The 16458-nt window shown below is 41.3% G+C and overlaps 1 protein-coding gene across 2 annotated transcripts in view; it reads left to right on the forward strand.

Annotated features, from left to right (window-relative positions):
- The first annotated feature begins 852 nt into the window (after positions 1 to 852).
- The window catches only part of runx1 (RUNX family transcription factor 1), a 31397-nt gene continuing 15791 nt past the window's right edge, over positions 853 to 16458 (forward strand). Inside the window, exons 1-5 of one of the 2 annotated variants that reach the window (XM_086282984.1) lie at positions 853 to 1009; positions 5920 to 6071; positions 6141 to 6251; positions 8299 to 8455; positions 15517 to 15621. In XM_086282984.1, coding sequence (XP_086139110.1) covers positions 922 to 1009; positions 5920 to 6071; positions 6141 to 6251; positions 8299 to 8455; positions 15517 to 15621 — 613 coding nt within the window. In that variant the 5' untranslated portion in view covers positions 853 to 921. Of the gene's footprint in view, positions 1010 to 4209; positions 4573 to 5919; positions 6072 to 6140; positions 6252 to 8298; positions 8456 to 15516; positions 15622 to 16458 lie in introns of those variants that run through there. The other variant, XM_086282986.1, reaches the window with a different exon arrangement.

Consider the following 16458-nt stretch of genomic DNA (forward strand, 5'->3'; position numbering starts at 1 on the left):
CACTTAAAAAATGCCAGTGCACATTCTAAACAGGAAATATTGATATGAATGGTAACATTTCACAGGATGGCTGCTACACTGATGTGACGGACTACAAGTCTACTCTCCACTCATGAAATTGGGGTACACAGTGCTCTGTGCTGAGACTGCATAAAAAGGGAGGGCTGTATTTTATTACAAAACAGCTCTATTACCAATTTGCTTTGTGTGCAGGTCTTTGAAATGAATAATGCTGCTTTTGGTGGACTGGGATGGTCCATATGTCAAATATCAGTGATGTAATATTTAGTTAGCATGGTTTCAAATTGAACACAATAGCTATCTGCAAGTTCAACACCTAAATAAAGCTCATCATACTGATTGTTTGACCTCAGTGTTCAAGCAGATCTTAGCAGAACCAAATAGAAAGAGCAAAGAGCAGATCGAGAGATGGAGAAAAAAAGAGAAAATTATTTGAGCGCTTAAATAAAATTAGCAGCTTTAAAGAGCCTGAGGGCAAAATGGAGTTGTGTCCCTCGTGGCTATGCTTTGAAGAAGGGGAGAATGAATTAAGCTTGACTTGCTCCTCTCCCTCCTCCTCCTCTTCTTTGCTCTCACTTTTAACTCCCTCACTTTTCTTCTGGTTTGCACTAATATGTAGGGTGACATGGAGGGAGAGGGAGGGGGTTGAGGAGATGAACGAGGGGTATAAAAGCAAATGATGAAGGTAAGGGCAGGCTGGAGCACTTCATTGCTGAACAGCTTTTTGGACTCTCTTACACATGTTGTTCTTAAGTTTCACAAATACTTGATTTGTTCCCTTCCTATTTAAGTTCTCTTTTTCCTCCCTCTTATCCTTCTCCGTACAGTTTTTCCCTCATACGTTCTGAGTATCTGAAATTGGGCCCCAGTTGTTGGTGCTTCTACACACAGGACCGGAGCATGAACCCCGGGGCTTTCTCCAGCTCTGGGCCTCTGTCTTGGGCTATGTATCTGATGAGGAAAGGCCGGACAGGCAGCGGACTCTTTGGTAAAGCTGATTCTTCTTCATGTTTGACGTCACCTCGATCACTATCATATCTGCTCTGTTCGTGATTATGTTGTTTTTGTTCTTAACTATTTGTTCTGTTGGGGCTCCTTATTGGGAGGTTTTGCATGACCTAAATCCTCACAGTACAAACAGTTAAACTGAACTGTGCTGCCCATCATCAGATGGCTCTTACCTGTTCCATTTTCTTGTCTAATTCTGTTTCTTGGATTTCTACAAGCATTTGTAGATGGAGTTTCAAGGCTTTTTGAAATTCTGCTGGGTGCTTCAGTTGGTTCTGGCTAAAGGCTACCAAAGTTTGCATTGTCTCAGATCTGCAGCCGTGCCTGTTTATTGATATAAATCATCTAACTTTAAAAGAGAAATAAACAAAAAAACCATCAAACGTGTGAGAAGCACAGCTGACTCTGACTGCAGATATCGATCAGTGTCAATCACTACCCTGGACAGGACATATCTCTTTAGTAAACTTGTCCTCCTGCTATTTTAAAGAAGCAGCTTCTGGTTTTCACAATGAAATTTTTATGTCTAATAAATAATTAGAAAAGGAAAACAGTTGCATGCACACTACTGATCCACACTGTATTTCTATGAAAGATATCAAGCAATGTTAGTATCAATAACGTTGATAGGACACTGTGGCTGAGTATTGATTATAGATCAGAGGGCAGTAAGCAGCTCACATTACAAGATAGTCAGCGGTAAATGCTGGCTTCGTGAAATCCAACTCCACTGCCACTGTCATCACTCTTTCTTTCTTTCTTTCTTTCTTCATCTGTTGTTTTATTTGACTTCTCAGATGTCTACAGAGGACTTTCATTGAAATAGTGTTTAGCAGGCTGCTCTTTGTTTTTTCTTTTATTGTGATGAGCACCAGAACTCTATTTCTGTCTTCAGAGATATACTGTTTCAAACAATCCTTCAGTATTTGGAATATTTAGCAGTTTACTCATAAGAAAAGGAAATGTCACGTTTAAAAAATCTATATTTTAAAACAACTTGTACTTGTACTTGAAGGAAAATAATGGTAAAAAGCTGTGAAGTCAGCCTTTAATAGGTTTAACGTTTTGATTTCTGTTAACTCCTGATGACCTGCACAGTGTGGACAAACAGGCATGATGTGAAAAATGGATATTTCCAAGAGCAAAACACACCGTGTCCATCTGGGGCTGGGGCATTTACATTTTTTATTATCCCCCGTTGGCTACAAAGACAGACGGGTGTCTGCATGGACAGCATGTGTTTCTCAGGCAACACAAAGCTGTATTTAATATAGTTTTATAGTGAAAGGAATCATCGCTACTGTGTGTACAGCATAGGTTTACTCCTGTTTCTGGAAAAACTCCAAGCTGCTGATTCCTGGGTTTTTTTTGTTTTTTTTTTTAAATTTTATTTATTTTTTGCCTGTCCCGTTTGGCTCTTTTGCCATCAGAATTGTTGTCTAAAGGCAAAGAAAGATGCCCAACGGATTTACTTTACCAAATTGACCATCCCAGCCTTGCCGTAATGGTCCATTTGATTCACCTTTTATTGTTTATTTTATTTTCACTTACTGAATACGGGACAGACTTGACTGGGGGAAAGAAGGGGAGAAAGAAAGAGGGAAAGAGAAACAGCTGAGAAGAGGGACGGGGGAGAAGGGCAAAAGACATAAACCAACAGAATGAGCAGAAATTTTTATTTCATTTTTTAGTTTTTATTTCCTCCAAAGGAATATTAATGGAAGAGGAAAACAGATATTTGAATTTGGCTTCAAAGCAAACAACTGCAAAATGATTTCAGAGATACGTTCACTTATAAGTTGGTGTGCTGCGGTTTGACATACAGATATACACAGACACAGAGGAACATTAACGTCACGCACACACAAATGAGTGGATCATTTTCTCATTTTTGGATAAAAAAAAGAAAGAAAAACATGATTTCCTACACTCGTTTTAGTCTTTAAGATTAGAACATAATGTAAAACTGAAACACATGAACTCCCACGTGGTTACTGTGTGACTCTGTAAGTGCTGTTGGAGTTTCAGCAGCAGCTTAAACACAGTTTAGTTCTTCATCATTGAGACTTTTTTTAGTTGAGCAGATAAGTCATAGTTACTTTTTTCATCTGTCAGCTCTTTCCCTGTTGCTGCTTTCTTCCAGAAATGGTTAATAGCTCCATAATAATAACCTTCCTGGTCATCTTCATTTATATAGACTTTACATACAGTACATGCAGAAGACAGAGTGCTGAAATGAACTCAGTATCTAAACCATTTTTTTGTGCATTAAAGTTTTTGTGTGTGCATGAAGACAATGTGCATGTGCAAATGTTGTTCAAATGTGAAATTAATATAATAGCAATATAATAAAAAGAGCTTTTCCTTCATTTAAAGTTATTTTTGGTGCTTAATTTGTTTTGTGAAATACTTTCCAGTAAAAACTTGAGCGGGATTCAAACTATCCCTGGTCAGTATAGGCAGCAATAACACAGTGTTCACAGTTATGATGATAACATCACAATAATGCAATTTAGTTAGAGGCTGAGAGCATTATAAAACGGTCAGGAGTTCAGAGGTATCATTTATATCAAAGTACTAATGCAGATGTTTGAATGTGTATTCGAACTCTTACTATTAGAAACAGATGAAATCACATGAAAGTGTCATCCATGTGAGTCGGCTCGTTCGGCCTGTGCCGTCTTCATTTAGGATCAGTAACGTGCTTTAGATCACCTGCTGCCCTCTATCGTCTGTATGTGCTACTGACAGCTTGCATATATAAAGCACACAGATTCTCACGCCTCGGTCTGCTGTGGTGAAAAGAATAAGAAAACAAAGATTTGGAGGCATGTGACTCTGACTTTGATCCGCAGTGATGCATTCATATGTCGTTAGTTTGTTATGTGTGGATAACGCACATAACCACACAGTGTCACGCAGGAAGAAGCGCAGCTCTGCCTCCTTGTTTCTCAGCTAAAGCCGCCTCCTTTCGGACGCACAGGATGCTGATTGGTCTTGTGTTTTCGGCGACAGCCTCTAGAACGTGTCCTGATTGGCTGAGAGCAGGTCTTTGCGCAGACGAGATGCAAATCCAGAGCGGTGCCGGTAAAAGGCTGACGCCAAGATCGGAGATGGCCATTCATCTGCAGCGGAAAGGACATAGAAGTAGTTATGATGAAAGCGCTTACTTACTTTGAAATACAGTCAGATACTCTCTCTTTTTTCCCCTCCAACGTCTGCCCATTTCCTTCCACTTTCAGTATGAGCGGAAGTTTGTTCTGCTGAGCTTTGAAGACTACAGAACCCATCTCAAGTCTGCCTTTGACTTCTACTCTGTATGGAGGACGCATCAAACACATCTGAAAGCGTCGGGGACATGTTTGCACGGATTTAAATGTGTCGCGTTTGGTCGGGGTAGTTTGACAGATAAGTACTGGACGACGCGCACACAGGAATCCGCTTCTTGGCCGCAAACAGGAGGAAAGCAGGAGGCTTATAGTGAAAGTCAGCGAGAGGAGACTGTGGACGCACAGATGGTGTTTCCGTGGGACGCCAAATACGGTACGACGTATTATTCTGGTTGTTGTTCACGATAAAGTATGAAGACATGCGCAGAGAACATATTTGTTCTCTTCAGCTGTCACATTAGTTTGACTGACTGAGCTTTTGGAGAAATGGTCTCTGACGGCGCGGTGTTAGTCCGTGGTTTGTCGGTCCGTGTGTGTTTGTGTGTGAGCAGTGATGGTGATATCCATATACTGGAATGTGTGTCATTGTACAACAACGTTGTCATTTACAGGCCTGTAGAAAACTGTAGCTTTATACATAATATAGCACAATCCAGCGTTCGTGTACCGGTTTACTCTGTGACATCCAAATCAGCTCAAACGATCATTGTCAGGTTATTGGTTTGATCCAGTCCACGAGTCAAAGTTTCTTAGATTTAAATATACAACCCCACCTTTTCTCAGTGACTGCGTTCGTGAATGGAAACAGAGTTATTGTGTGAACTGGTGAATGTGGTTTGTAGTGTTTGTAAAAGGGGAAAAAGTGGAGTCTGAGTTTTGCACTGCTGCCAGAATTCTTCAGAGATTGATGCAAAATGTTAACCATGTGTTGAAGTGTTCATTCTGAACTAACAAATGTGTGCTATAATACGAATGAGTGTTACCTGAGCTCACTAGGATCCAAAACTTTGGATTTGACTGAGAAGGTCATCAGGTTGGTCCAGTCTGCATGCCATCCTTGGGCAACATACGAACCCCAGGGTGCTCTCTGTGCTCTCAGTGTGAATGTGTGTGAATGTTAGACCAAAAGCGCTTGTATGAAAGGACGTGAATGAGGTGTGTTGTATAAAATACTTTGAAGGCTCCAGATTAGAAATTTAAAAAATCAGATATAAGAATCAGTCAATTTAACATTTAGATACAAATGTAACTATTAGCAAAATAAACGGTCACACCTGTTCACCTGGTTACCTTCTCCTGTGGTTGTGGTGCCCCGACAAGTGTACAACTTAAACATCTCTCAGTCTCACTCTGTGTGTGTGTTTTATAGATCCCAGTTCACACACACCTGTACAGTGAAACAGGTGTGTGTGTGTGTCTTTAACCTGAATAAAAAGCAAGCGTAGTCATAATTTGTCAAACACTATCTATAGAAATCTTTCTAGTCATTACCTACTAATCTACTTACTGATTGATCATAAGTTGTGACAGAATAGTGAAAAAAGTCCTTGTTAGTGCAGACTGGGGGGAAAGAAAATATCTGTGAGCAAACAGAATCGCTACGTTTTCTTTCTCTGCTGAAATTATTTCTTAAACAATGAATGAAGAGTGAAAATATATTCTCATACTGTTCTGATGATTACGTGATTCAAAGACTATTTTTTCCTGGGTTCTGTCACAGACCCTGCCCCCGGTCGCCGCTATACTCCCCCCTCTACCACCCTTGCCTCGGGGGGGAAGATGGCCGAGGCCCTGCCTCTCGGAGCCCAGGAGGCCGGTGGTGGAGCTGCTATGGTGGGAAAATTGCGAATTGCAGACCACGGCATGGTGGAGGTAGGGCAGCACGGGACTGGTTGCTTATTTCTGTCTTAGACTAAAATAACTGTGCTGCTGTTTTTTCAGGTGATGCCAGATCATCCAGGAGAGCTGGTGAAGACAGACAGTCCCAATTTCCTGTGCTCTGTGTTGCCTACTCACTGGAGGTGTAATAAGACTCTTCCCATTGCTTTTAAGGTGTGTATGTTGTCATTTTAGCACGGGCCGTGCTGTACATCGTAATGGACTGTGCGTACTTAGAGTTCACATACATACCAGGTTTTACTGTTACGTATGCAGTCAGCTCCACCTCTAACCAAGTGATCACGAACCTTTCACCTACTGAAAGTTTCCTGATAATAACATGTAGCATTTATATATTATTACATCATCATGAGTTCATCTCTCTATTACTTTGATTGCCTTTACTGTTCTTGTCCAACGTGCTGTTCAGTATATTCACTGACAAACAGAGAAAAGCAGCATTTCCTCACATCTGGGAACAAATCTTTGACATTTTGCCTTTAAAAGTTAATTGATGTAAGTGGTCCGGATGATTTACGACTTTAGTGTTTAATGTACCAAATCTAACATTTTGTACATTTTCCAGCATCACTCACAAAGGTCCGTTTTTACAGACCTTTATACTGTCTTACCAGTGGGTCATATGATCCATCCACCCTCAGTGATTTAACACAAGTTTGTTTGTTTTTGCTGCGTTTCCCTCATGTGGATGGTTTTCCTGCACTTTGAGACAAAATGCATTTGTGGAAAAGCGGCTTTTAGCTGCAGAAAACACAGTGGATTGATTTACTGAGTTTTATGCATTAGTGTTTGCGCATACATGTGTGTGTAAGAGAGAGTTTGGTGCATTATGCATCATTATGGAGTGTCATGAGCGGATGTCACTGCCTCTTACTGATAATGGATGACTGTTGAGATGAACACGCACATTTTATGCACACAGCGAAAGACGCACATCCATATTGTATGTAGCTGATAACACACACTCTGCAGGTATTGTTCTGTATACAGACACACATATTTGCTGGGCTGCTTTTTTGCTGCTGCTCCACAGTCTGCCCGACAGTGAATTTACTGTTTGTTCTTGAATAATTTCCAAACCCAGTGAAATGCTTATTGCAGCCAGTGTGATTCCATCAACTTATCTCATTACTGTGACCGGCACTGGTACCCAGTCTCACACCACTTTAAGTGATTACCAATAGGTGGAAGGTATAATTGTCGTTTTAATACTAGTGTGGCAGTCAGCGCTGGTTGGAGCACTCTGGGTCACAGACAGAGATGCTCCATAGTACTATATCTGCCCTGCTTATTTGCACAATGATGCTTTGGTGTGATTAGCCACAATATGGAAATCAGCCTGCCTGGCTCTATATTTGTGTAGGTGTGGAAAAGGAGAGTGTGCTTTCTAGTGCGCTGAGCTCTCGTGGAGGGTAAAGCCTAACAGTATGCACAAAAGCTTTATTCAACAACTTTTAGTTAATCATTTGCATCTTTTACTGTCCATGAAGTTCAGTGTAAAACTGCCTCTTTGCCTCTCAGTCAAACCAAGCGTATGGTCAGTTTGAAATTGTGCTAGCCTCTCAGCAATTCAGTCTTTATATATGAACATTAGCTGCTCAGTCACTAATAGATGACTTTTTTGTTGTACTCTACTTTGGATCATCCCACAATCATCCCATCTCATAGGTGTCAAACTCTGGCCCGCGGGCCAAATTTGGCCCGCAACCTAATTACATTTGGCCCGCGAAGCCATACCAAATTACTATTAGAGCTGGCCTACTGGTATTATACAGCTAATATATATATTGTTTAGTATTAAGCTTTGCTTGTTCCATATTCAGTTTTTCAGCAAAACTTATTTGAGTCCATAAGAAAAGATTCATTCTTATATCTGGAGGAAGATTTTTTTTTCAATAAATGTTAATGTTAGCCCACAACTTTGTTCCAGTTTTGAATTTTGGCCCACTGTGTATTTGAGTTTGACACCCCTGTCCCATCTGCATAATCAGGAGTTTTGCACTCCTGCTTTGCATGGACTGACATTTGGTGCAAAGTAGCATCAGGTGTGTAAAAACCTCTGTGGGACGTGTGCACTGAAAAATGGCACCGAACAGGTTGGATACAAAGATGTTCTGAAAACCTCAAACTTGGATTAAACCCTCACGCAGACACAGCGCACACTCGTGCTTTTCTCTTGTTTGTGCCAACATGTCACTAGGTGGTTGCCCTGGGCGACATTCCAGATGGCACCTTGGTTACAGTGATGGCAGGAAATGATGAGAATTACTCAGCAGAGCTTCGCAATGCGACAGCTGCAATCAAGAACCAAGTGGCCAGATTCAACGACCTCCGCTTTGTGGGCCGCAGCGGTAGAGGTACGCACAGACACGCAAATACATACATGGAAATGTGAATGCAGATTTACTGTACAGTGTAAAAGTTGTACAGTGTGAAATTAGCAGGCACCAGTTTATTAGTATGAGTGACATTAGTCAGAAGAGTTTCACCTTTAAATCTTCCACAGGTTGAAAATTAATAGACATGTTTTGTACAAGCATACAGCATTAAATTAGGGGAAGTACATGTGAATAAAAACAGCATTCACACAACTTCCTCCTAATATCCCATCCAGTGTCTGCCTCTTTCTTTCTCCCTCTCTTTTTAACGGACACACAAGCACAGTTACTCTAAATCAGGCACAGGCAAATGTCCCTACTTATCTATTTAAAACACCAGTCTTGTGTACACAAACCCTGCTAACATACAGACACACACAATATTGATAAATCCTCCCCCAGCCAAAAGAAATTGGTATAACTGTCAATATTTTATCAGCTGTGCAGACCTTAAGTTGAAAAAATGAGCATATTAATATTTCAAGTGCAGCAGAATTCAAATGAAGAAGAGTGAGGAGTCTAAATTTGTTTCATGCAAATTTAACAGCACAGAATACAATGGGACCATTTTCTCTCCCAGCAGTATTTTAAGATAGTGTTTTTGTAATGTTGACTTACAGCTGGAAGACTGTAGTTGCATCTGTCTGTAAAACAGTGTCTGACCCAAACTGCTGTGACACACAGTGCTTTGTTCTCTGTGCGTCTATTTCTTATTAATGCGTTTCATGATAAGGTGACAGGAACAACACGCAGGAAGGACGCAAATCATTTACACACACATGTGTAAGACGTACAGATGTGACGGAGACGATACAAACCTGCACAAATGTCACTTTCATTTCCACTAAATGGCCAAAAGTTAAATTGGAAATTGGTGAAAAATTAGTTACAGACTTGGTAACAAAACTGGTGGTTCGTGGATCAGTTCTCAGAATGCAATTATTGGACTCTGTCTGGAAAAATAAAGCAGTCAATATGGAAATAATCTGGTGAAAAATCTGGACCTTGCTTCTTCATTTTTGAATAAATGTAGAGGAGACAGGTGCATACAATATGCCTCGTGCAGTAAATACATATTTTATTTCTTACCGTTTTCTATATGTGTAAAATCACATCTCACCGTGTTTCTGTTTGCTTTTGATAAACCTTTACACTTATGGATTCAAGTCAAGATCATTTTTTGTGCAGATGTCATCATCTCATGCTCACTCAATCAAAGCCTGATTTCGTTTATTCACGAGTGCTGCCTTTGCTTTGCACAGAGCTGTTCTGACTTTAGAACGTTTGCCTCGCTAACCTGTATTTCTTCTTTGTTTATGCTTTCTGATGACTTTTCAGTCCCCTCGTAGGGACCAAAATCCACGTCCCCACGAGGTTCAGGCGTTTTTCACACTCAAAATGTGGTTTTAGTGTCATGGTTACAATTAGGTTATGGTTATGTTTAGGGCTAGGCATTTTTGATGGTTAGGGTAACCGGCTCAGGAAAGCATTATGCCAATGAGATGTCCCAATGAGAATAGCAAACCAGACGTGTGTGTGTGTGTGTGTGTGTGTGTGTGTGTGTGTGTGTGTGTGTGTGTGGCCATATATCGTGAAATACAGAAATCATGGTCTTGAAAGAGGAACTGAGAAAAAGACTGAAAATTGGTTACATACATGTGCACACACACACACACACACACACACACACACACACACACACACACACACACTCTGTGTATATTTAACTGAGTGACTGCAGAGAAAACATTTGTTAAGACGCACACAGGCTCTTTGTTATCTGTTAATGTAGTGTGTGTGTGTGTGCATGCATGTAACTCTTTTTGTAAACAAGGGAACAGAAATTCTGTTATACATTTTTCATTCATGATGTGCTTTTCCTTTGCTTATATAGAGCAGAGAAAACACTGTGTGTAGACCAGGATCACGATCTCTTTCTGTTGGTTGCACAAAGACAGCAGAGACACACTGATGTCAGCTGCCATCTAGTGGCCATTAATACAGCTGAGAATGGCATGTGTTAATCGTTAGTGTTTCCTATAGAAGGGTTCTAGACAACTTAAACTGTTATTCAGTTCTGAGCTTTGTATAGCACTATATATGTTATATAATATATGACTACGTTTCATGTATCATAATTTAAGACAATGAGAGGAGACAGAAAGGGAGAGGGAAATGAGAGTAACACCCGACACACAACAGCAGTGGGGCTCTGCCATGTGCAGTGTTTACATCTAGCACAGTGTTAAGTGACTGCTACTTCACACAGACACAGAGATAGTCCTATTAATGTGTGGTACATACACTCATATCTCTTAGATATGACCGCAGTTAAACACTGGTTTGTGATTGGCTGGCAGGTGTCTATTAGAAATGGGACACAGTAGTTTTCTAAATAAGTAATTAGGCTACATCCAAAGCCAAACTTTAAGTCACTCAAAAAAGTATTTGTCATTTAAATGATCAAACCTTTACAAAAACTTGTTTTTATAACATTTAAGGTAAAGCAGAGAATTTCGTTTATAAATGAAAGACAGTTTTTTAGTTTTTCTCTCATTTTTTAAAAATATCTACTTGAAAAGATTGACTGCAGATATGTGCGAATAGCTTCATAATACCTTGTAATATTCATGATTACAGGTAACATTCTGTATTATTGTAGAATATGTAATATTCTACATTTGAATTGTTAACTTTGTCTATGACCACAAGTTTGCATGAAAAAACATTTTCATGTACACCATCCTTTTTTCTTTGCTCCACAATCTCAGGAATCAAGTCACATCCAGCAAAGGACAAAGTAATAGTTTTTTATTCTCATACATATTGTTTGCTTTTCAAAAACTTTTTTACTTTCAGTACTTTTTGTATATCACACTCAGAAGCTGGAATAAAGTTTACATATCGACCATTACCAATAAAAACCAAATGCAATGTAATTTCCAGGATTACTATATAGAAAGAGCCAGAACCCCCACAAAGCACCTCAGCACTCAATGTCTTTATCCACCCTGAAACACTGTTGACAGTGTTCACTAACATTTTCAACACCTCAATGCAGATATGTCATGTGCCAGCCTGCTTCAAGGCTGCCAATATCATTCCTGTTCTGAAAAACAATGATCACAAGCCTTAATGACTACAGACCTGTCGCTCTCACCTTTGCCTGTCCCATCTACAGTCAATGATTGACCCCCTCTCTCTTGAACTCCCTGTGTTTTGCGTACAGAGCCAACAGATCAGTAGGTGATGTAGTTAGCATGGCACTAGACTTCATCATCCAGCATCTGAACTCTGCAGGAACTTAGTATAATGGTTTTGTGGACTGTAATTCTGCTTTGAATACAATCATGCTGTAGGACAAGCTCCCCCACAAGCACCCCCACAAACATCTTCCTTGGTTCCTTATACATATACATATATATTGGCCGGTAATTGAATGGGAATGGCGCAGGACCCAACCAGGCCCGTTAGAGGACCCGAGCCTGAATCCTTTCCCCCCCGAGACCTAGCCTTCTCACACATATATATATATATGTATATATATGTGTGAGATATATACATATATATACATATATACATATAAAAAACACCCAGCACGCCCCTGCGGGCGGTTTATCCTTCAAGCTCGGGTCCTCTACCAGAGGCCTGGGAGCTTGAGGGTCCTGCGCAGTATCTTAGCTGTTCCCAGGACTGCGCTCTTCTGGACAGAGATCTCCGATGTTGTTCCCGGGATCTGCTGGAGCCACTCGCCTAGCTTGGGAGTCACCGCACCTAGTGCTCCGATTACCACGGGGACCACCGTTACCTTCACCCTCCACATCCTCTCGAGCTCTTCTCTGAGCCCTTGGTATTTCTCCAGCTTCTCGTGTTCCTTCTTCCTGATATTGCTGTCATTCGGAACCACTACATCGATCACTACGGCCGTCTTCTTCTGTTTGTCTACCACCACTATGTCCGGTTGGTTAGCCACCACCATTTTGTCCGTCTGTATCTGGAAGTCCCACAGGATCTTAGCTCGGTCATTCTCCACCACCCTTGGGGGCATCTCCCATTTTGACCTCGGGACTTCTAGGTTATACTCGGCACAGATGTTCCTGTACACTATGCCGGCCACTTGGTTATGGCGTTCCATGTATGCCTTGCCTGCTAGCATCTTGCACCCTGCTGTTATGTGCTGGATTGTCTCTGGGGCATCTTTACACAGCCTGCACCTGGGGTCTTGCCTGGTGTGATAGACCCCAGCCTCTATGGATCTTGTGCTCAGAGCTTGTTCTTGTGCTGCCATGATTAGTGCCTCTGTGCTGTCTTTCAGTCCAGCTTTGTCCAGCCACTGGTAGGACTTCTGGATATCAGCCACCTCCTCTATCTGCCGGTGGTATATACCGTGCAGGGGCCTGTCCTCCCATGATGGTTCCTCGTCTCCCTCCTCTTTCTTGGGTTTCTGCTGCCTGAGGTATTCACTGAGCACTCGGTCAGTTGCGGCCATCTTCCCAATGTATTCTTGGATGTTCGTTGTCTCATCCTGGACTGTGGTGCTGACACTCACCAGTCCCCGGCCCCCTTCCTTCTGCTTAGCGTACAGCCTCAGGGTGCTGGACTTGGGGTGAAACCCTCCATGCATGGTAAGGAGCTTTCTTGTCTTTATGTCAGTGGCTTCTATCTCCTCCTTTGGCCAGCCTATTACCCCAGCAGGGTACCTGATCACGGGCAGGGCGTACGTGTTGATAGCCCGGATCTTGTTCTTACCATTCAGCTGACTCCTCAGGACTTGCCTGACCCTCTGCAGGTACTTGGTGGTTGCAGCTTTTCTAGCGGCCTCTTTATGGTTCCCATTTGCCTGCAGGATCCCCAGGTACTTGTAACTCTATGTCTGCAATGTTGCCTTCTGGTAGTTCAATCCCCTCAGTTCTGACTACCTTCCCTCTCTTTGTTACCATCCGACTACAGTTCTCCAGTCCAAACGACATTCCAATGTCATTGCTGTATATCCTGGTGGTGTGGATCAGTGAATCGATGTCTCGTTCACTCTTGGCATACAGCTTGATGTCATCCATGTACAGGACGTGGCTGACAACTGCTCCGTTCCGTAGTCGGTATCCGTAGCCAGTCTTGTTAATGATCTCACTGAGGGGGTTCAGGCCTATGCAGAACAGCAGTGGGGACAGAGCATCTCCTTGGTAGATCCCGCACTTGATGGTGACTTGTGCTATGGGCTTGGAGTTGGCCTCTAGTGTTGTACGCCACATCCCCATTGAGTTCCTGATGAAGGCTCTTAGGGTCCCATTGATCTTGTACAATTCTAAGCATTCCAGTATCCAGCTGTGGGGCATTGAGTCATAGGCCTTCTTGTAATCAATCCAGGCCGTGCACAGGTTGGTCAGTCTATATATATATATATATATATATATATATATATATATATATATATATATATTCAGGGCTCTAGACTGCGACCAATTTGGTTGCAAATGCAACCAAATTTTTCAGTGGTGCGACTAAAAAAAAATATTTGGTTGCACCCGTGCGACCAACTGTTCGGGTAGCAAAAAAAAAAAAATCTGCAACCTTCCCTGTGGTCAACAACAGACACACATTATGCCCCTATCGTGGACTAAACCAATCAGAGATAGTAAGGGGCGGGACCTCTCTGATTGGCCGTGGTCCAGTTGAAAGTGCAGGTGGAAGTGGGAGGTGAATAGCTTGAATAAAGCGATATCAATTCATTAAATCCTGAATCGACTTTTAAATATAACTGTGTTTTGCCAGAAACGCCAGATTCTCAGATTAAAGCTCACAAAACCATTTCAACAACAACCAAACAGCAAATGAGAGCAGGTACACGGATTCCACACAAAGACGTAAACACAGAGCGGACCGACGCATCAGAATCAACTTAGTCTTTCTCGGCTTTCTCACCCGACGGCCCGTAGACGGACACGCTGTCGGAGCTCAGCGATTCTGATGCGTCCGGTCCGCGCTGTGTTTACGTCTTTTTGCGCTGATTCTGAGCTGCAGGTTTTGTCTCTCTCCAACCAAAATTCACCGAGCCAGCACCAAAAGAAGCAGCAAACTGCATTTCACATTTGATCAATGTCGTCATGAATTTTGCTGTTTTGCTTCCACGACTATTAAAATCACACTTCATGCACAGCTAGCTCTCTCTATCGCTCTCTGTACTTCAAGAACAGTTTCCTGTCTCCAATCTCTGTTTTCTGTATTATTCTTTCGCTTATTACCCACCAGTCTACCGTTGTTTACAGCGCTGTGGCTGCTGTCTTTTTTTTTTCTTTTTCTTTTTTTCACTTAAATGACCTCGGACAAGAAAGCCTATTTTTTCTGTTATTCAATACTGAAGAAATTTAAACTTTATATGCAGAACATTGTAGAATATTTTTAAGGTTATCTGCTATAAAAAGCCAGACCAGGAAAATCTCCTTCATGTTTTTCTGTGTTTTATTCTCAGTTACTTTCACACAAAGGCATCTGCTGTGATGTTCACAATTCTGATGAAGTCAGTACTGATAAATGATCAGAATTATAATATTTCTCACTGTCTGAGGCTAAGTTGAATCGAATCGGGACTTTGAAAACCGGAATCGAATGGATTATAGGAATAGGAAAAGAACTATTGCTAACTTTTCTGTTAAGGCCTGATCCTTCTGAAATTCATAGCCAGTGCTCTGACACGGTGTCATCAATCTTTGAATGCTGAAAAAGCACAGTGTATCCAGAAAAACACATTATATTATATAAATTATTATAAAATTTGTGTGCACCTAACTTTTGTGCCAGTACGCCTAACTTTAAAAAGTTAGGCGTACTGGCACAAAAGTTAGGTGCAGTACGCCTAACTTTTTAAAGTTAGGCGTACCGGTATGCCCATGGCAAAAAGTTAGTCTAGAGCCCTGTATATATATATATATATATATATACATATGTTGTATAAAGGTTTTGCCCTGTGATTTTTGTCCATTCCCTTTCTCTCGTCATCTCTCTCTTTTCACCCTCCTTTTTCTCCCTTTCTTGTGTTTTCATAGGGAAAAGTTTCACACTGACCATCACAGTATTCACCAACCCTCCACAGGTGGCCACATACCAAAGAGCCATTAAAATCACAGTGGATGGTCCCAGAGAGCCGCGGCGTGAGTACTACTGACATACAAATGTTCACATTTTCCTCCTAGGCAAACGCTAACCTGGTGTTAAATACAGTTCGCTTGTAGATCAAATCAAATTACAAAAATACATATGCTTGTGGTCAGAAGTTTACGTACAGTCATGATGGGCATGAATGTCATGGTAATTTGGGGGTTTTAGTGAGGTTTAAATTGCTCTTTTTTCAAAGTGGAATGATTGTATATGTATATATTTATTTTCATTTCATTTTCATTTTTCATTTTATTTATAAAGCATCAGATCACCACAGCTGCCTCAAGGTGACTAAAAATGAGGAATTGGGTGAACAAGTTTGACTTCATTTTGGATTTTCTAGGATCTACACAGGCTGGTTAAATTGTTTCCTTTCCTGGCATGGATCCGGTTAAATGTTGTCCTTTGGGAAGCTTTGGGAAGGGCATTGCAGAATCTTTATGTTAGCCTGCTTTATCCATTACAAAACCAGTTTAATGTATCTTTGTTATCTTTGAGATTATTATCCTGTTAAATATATTGTTGTTTAAAAGTTTTAACCATCTCGCTGTTGACTGAAGTTAAAGAATTTGGAGGTCATCCTCCTCCTTCATCACTAGGAGAATAACAGCCCCAGAGCTTAACACTACCATCTCCATGCTTGACAGTTGGTACAGTGTTATTAGGCCTGAATGTTTCAGACTTACACCTAGAAAAATTACCTCTGGACACCTTGGCCAAATAGCTCAGCTTTTCTCTTGTATATCTCTTTCTTCTTCTTTTCTTCTTCTCTTGTAAATATTTAGTTTTAGCCACGCTTGAAGGCCTTGATTTTGGAATAGGGGTTGACA

This window comes from Aulonocara sp. 'chitande type north' Nkhata Bay, linkage group LG23 (assembly GCF_057382095.1).
Source record: "Aulonocara sp. 'chitande type north' Nkhata Bay isolate Kocher_YH1m ecotype deep benthic linkage group LG23, A_spYH_male_GT1.1, whole genome shotgun sequence".
Lineage (NCBI taxonomy): Eukaryota > Metazoa > Chordata > Actinopteri > Cichliformes > Cichlidae > Aulonocara > Aulonocara sp. 'chitande type north' Nkhata Bay.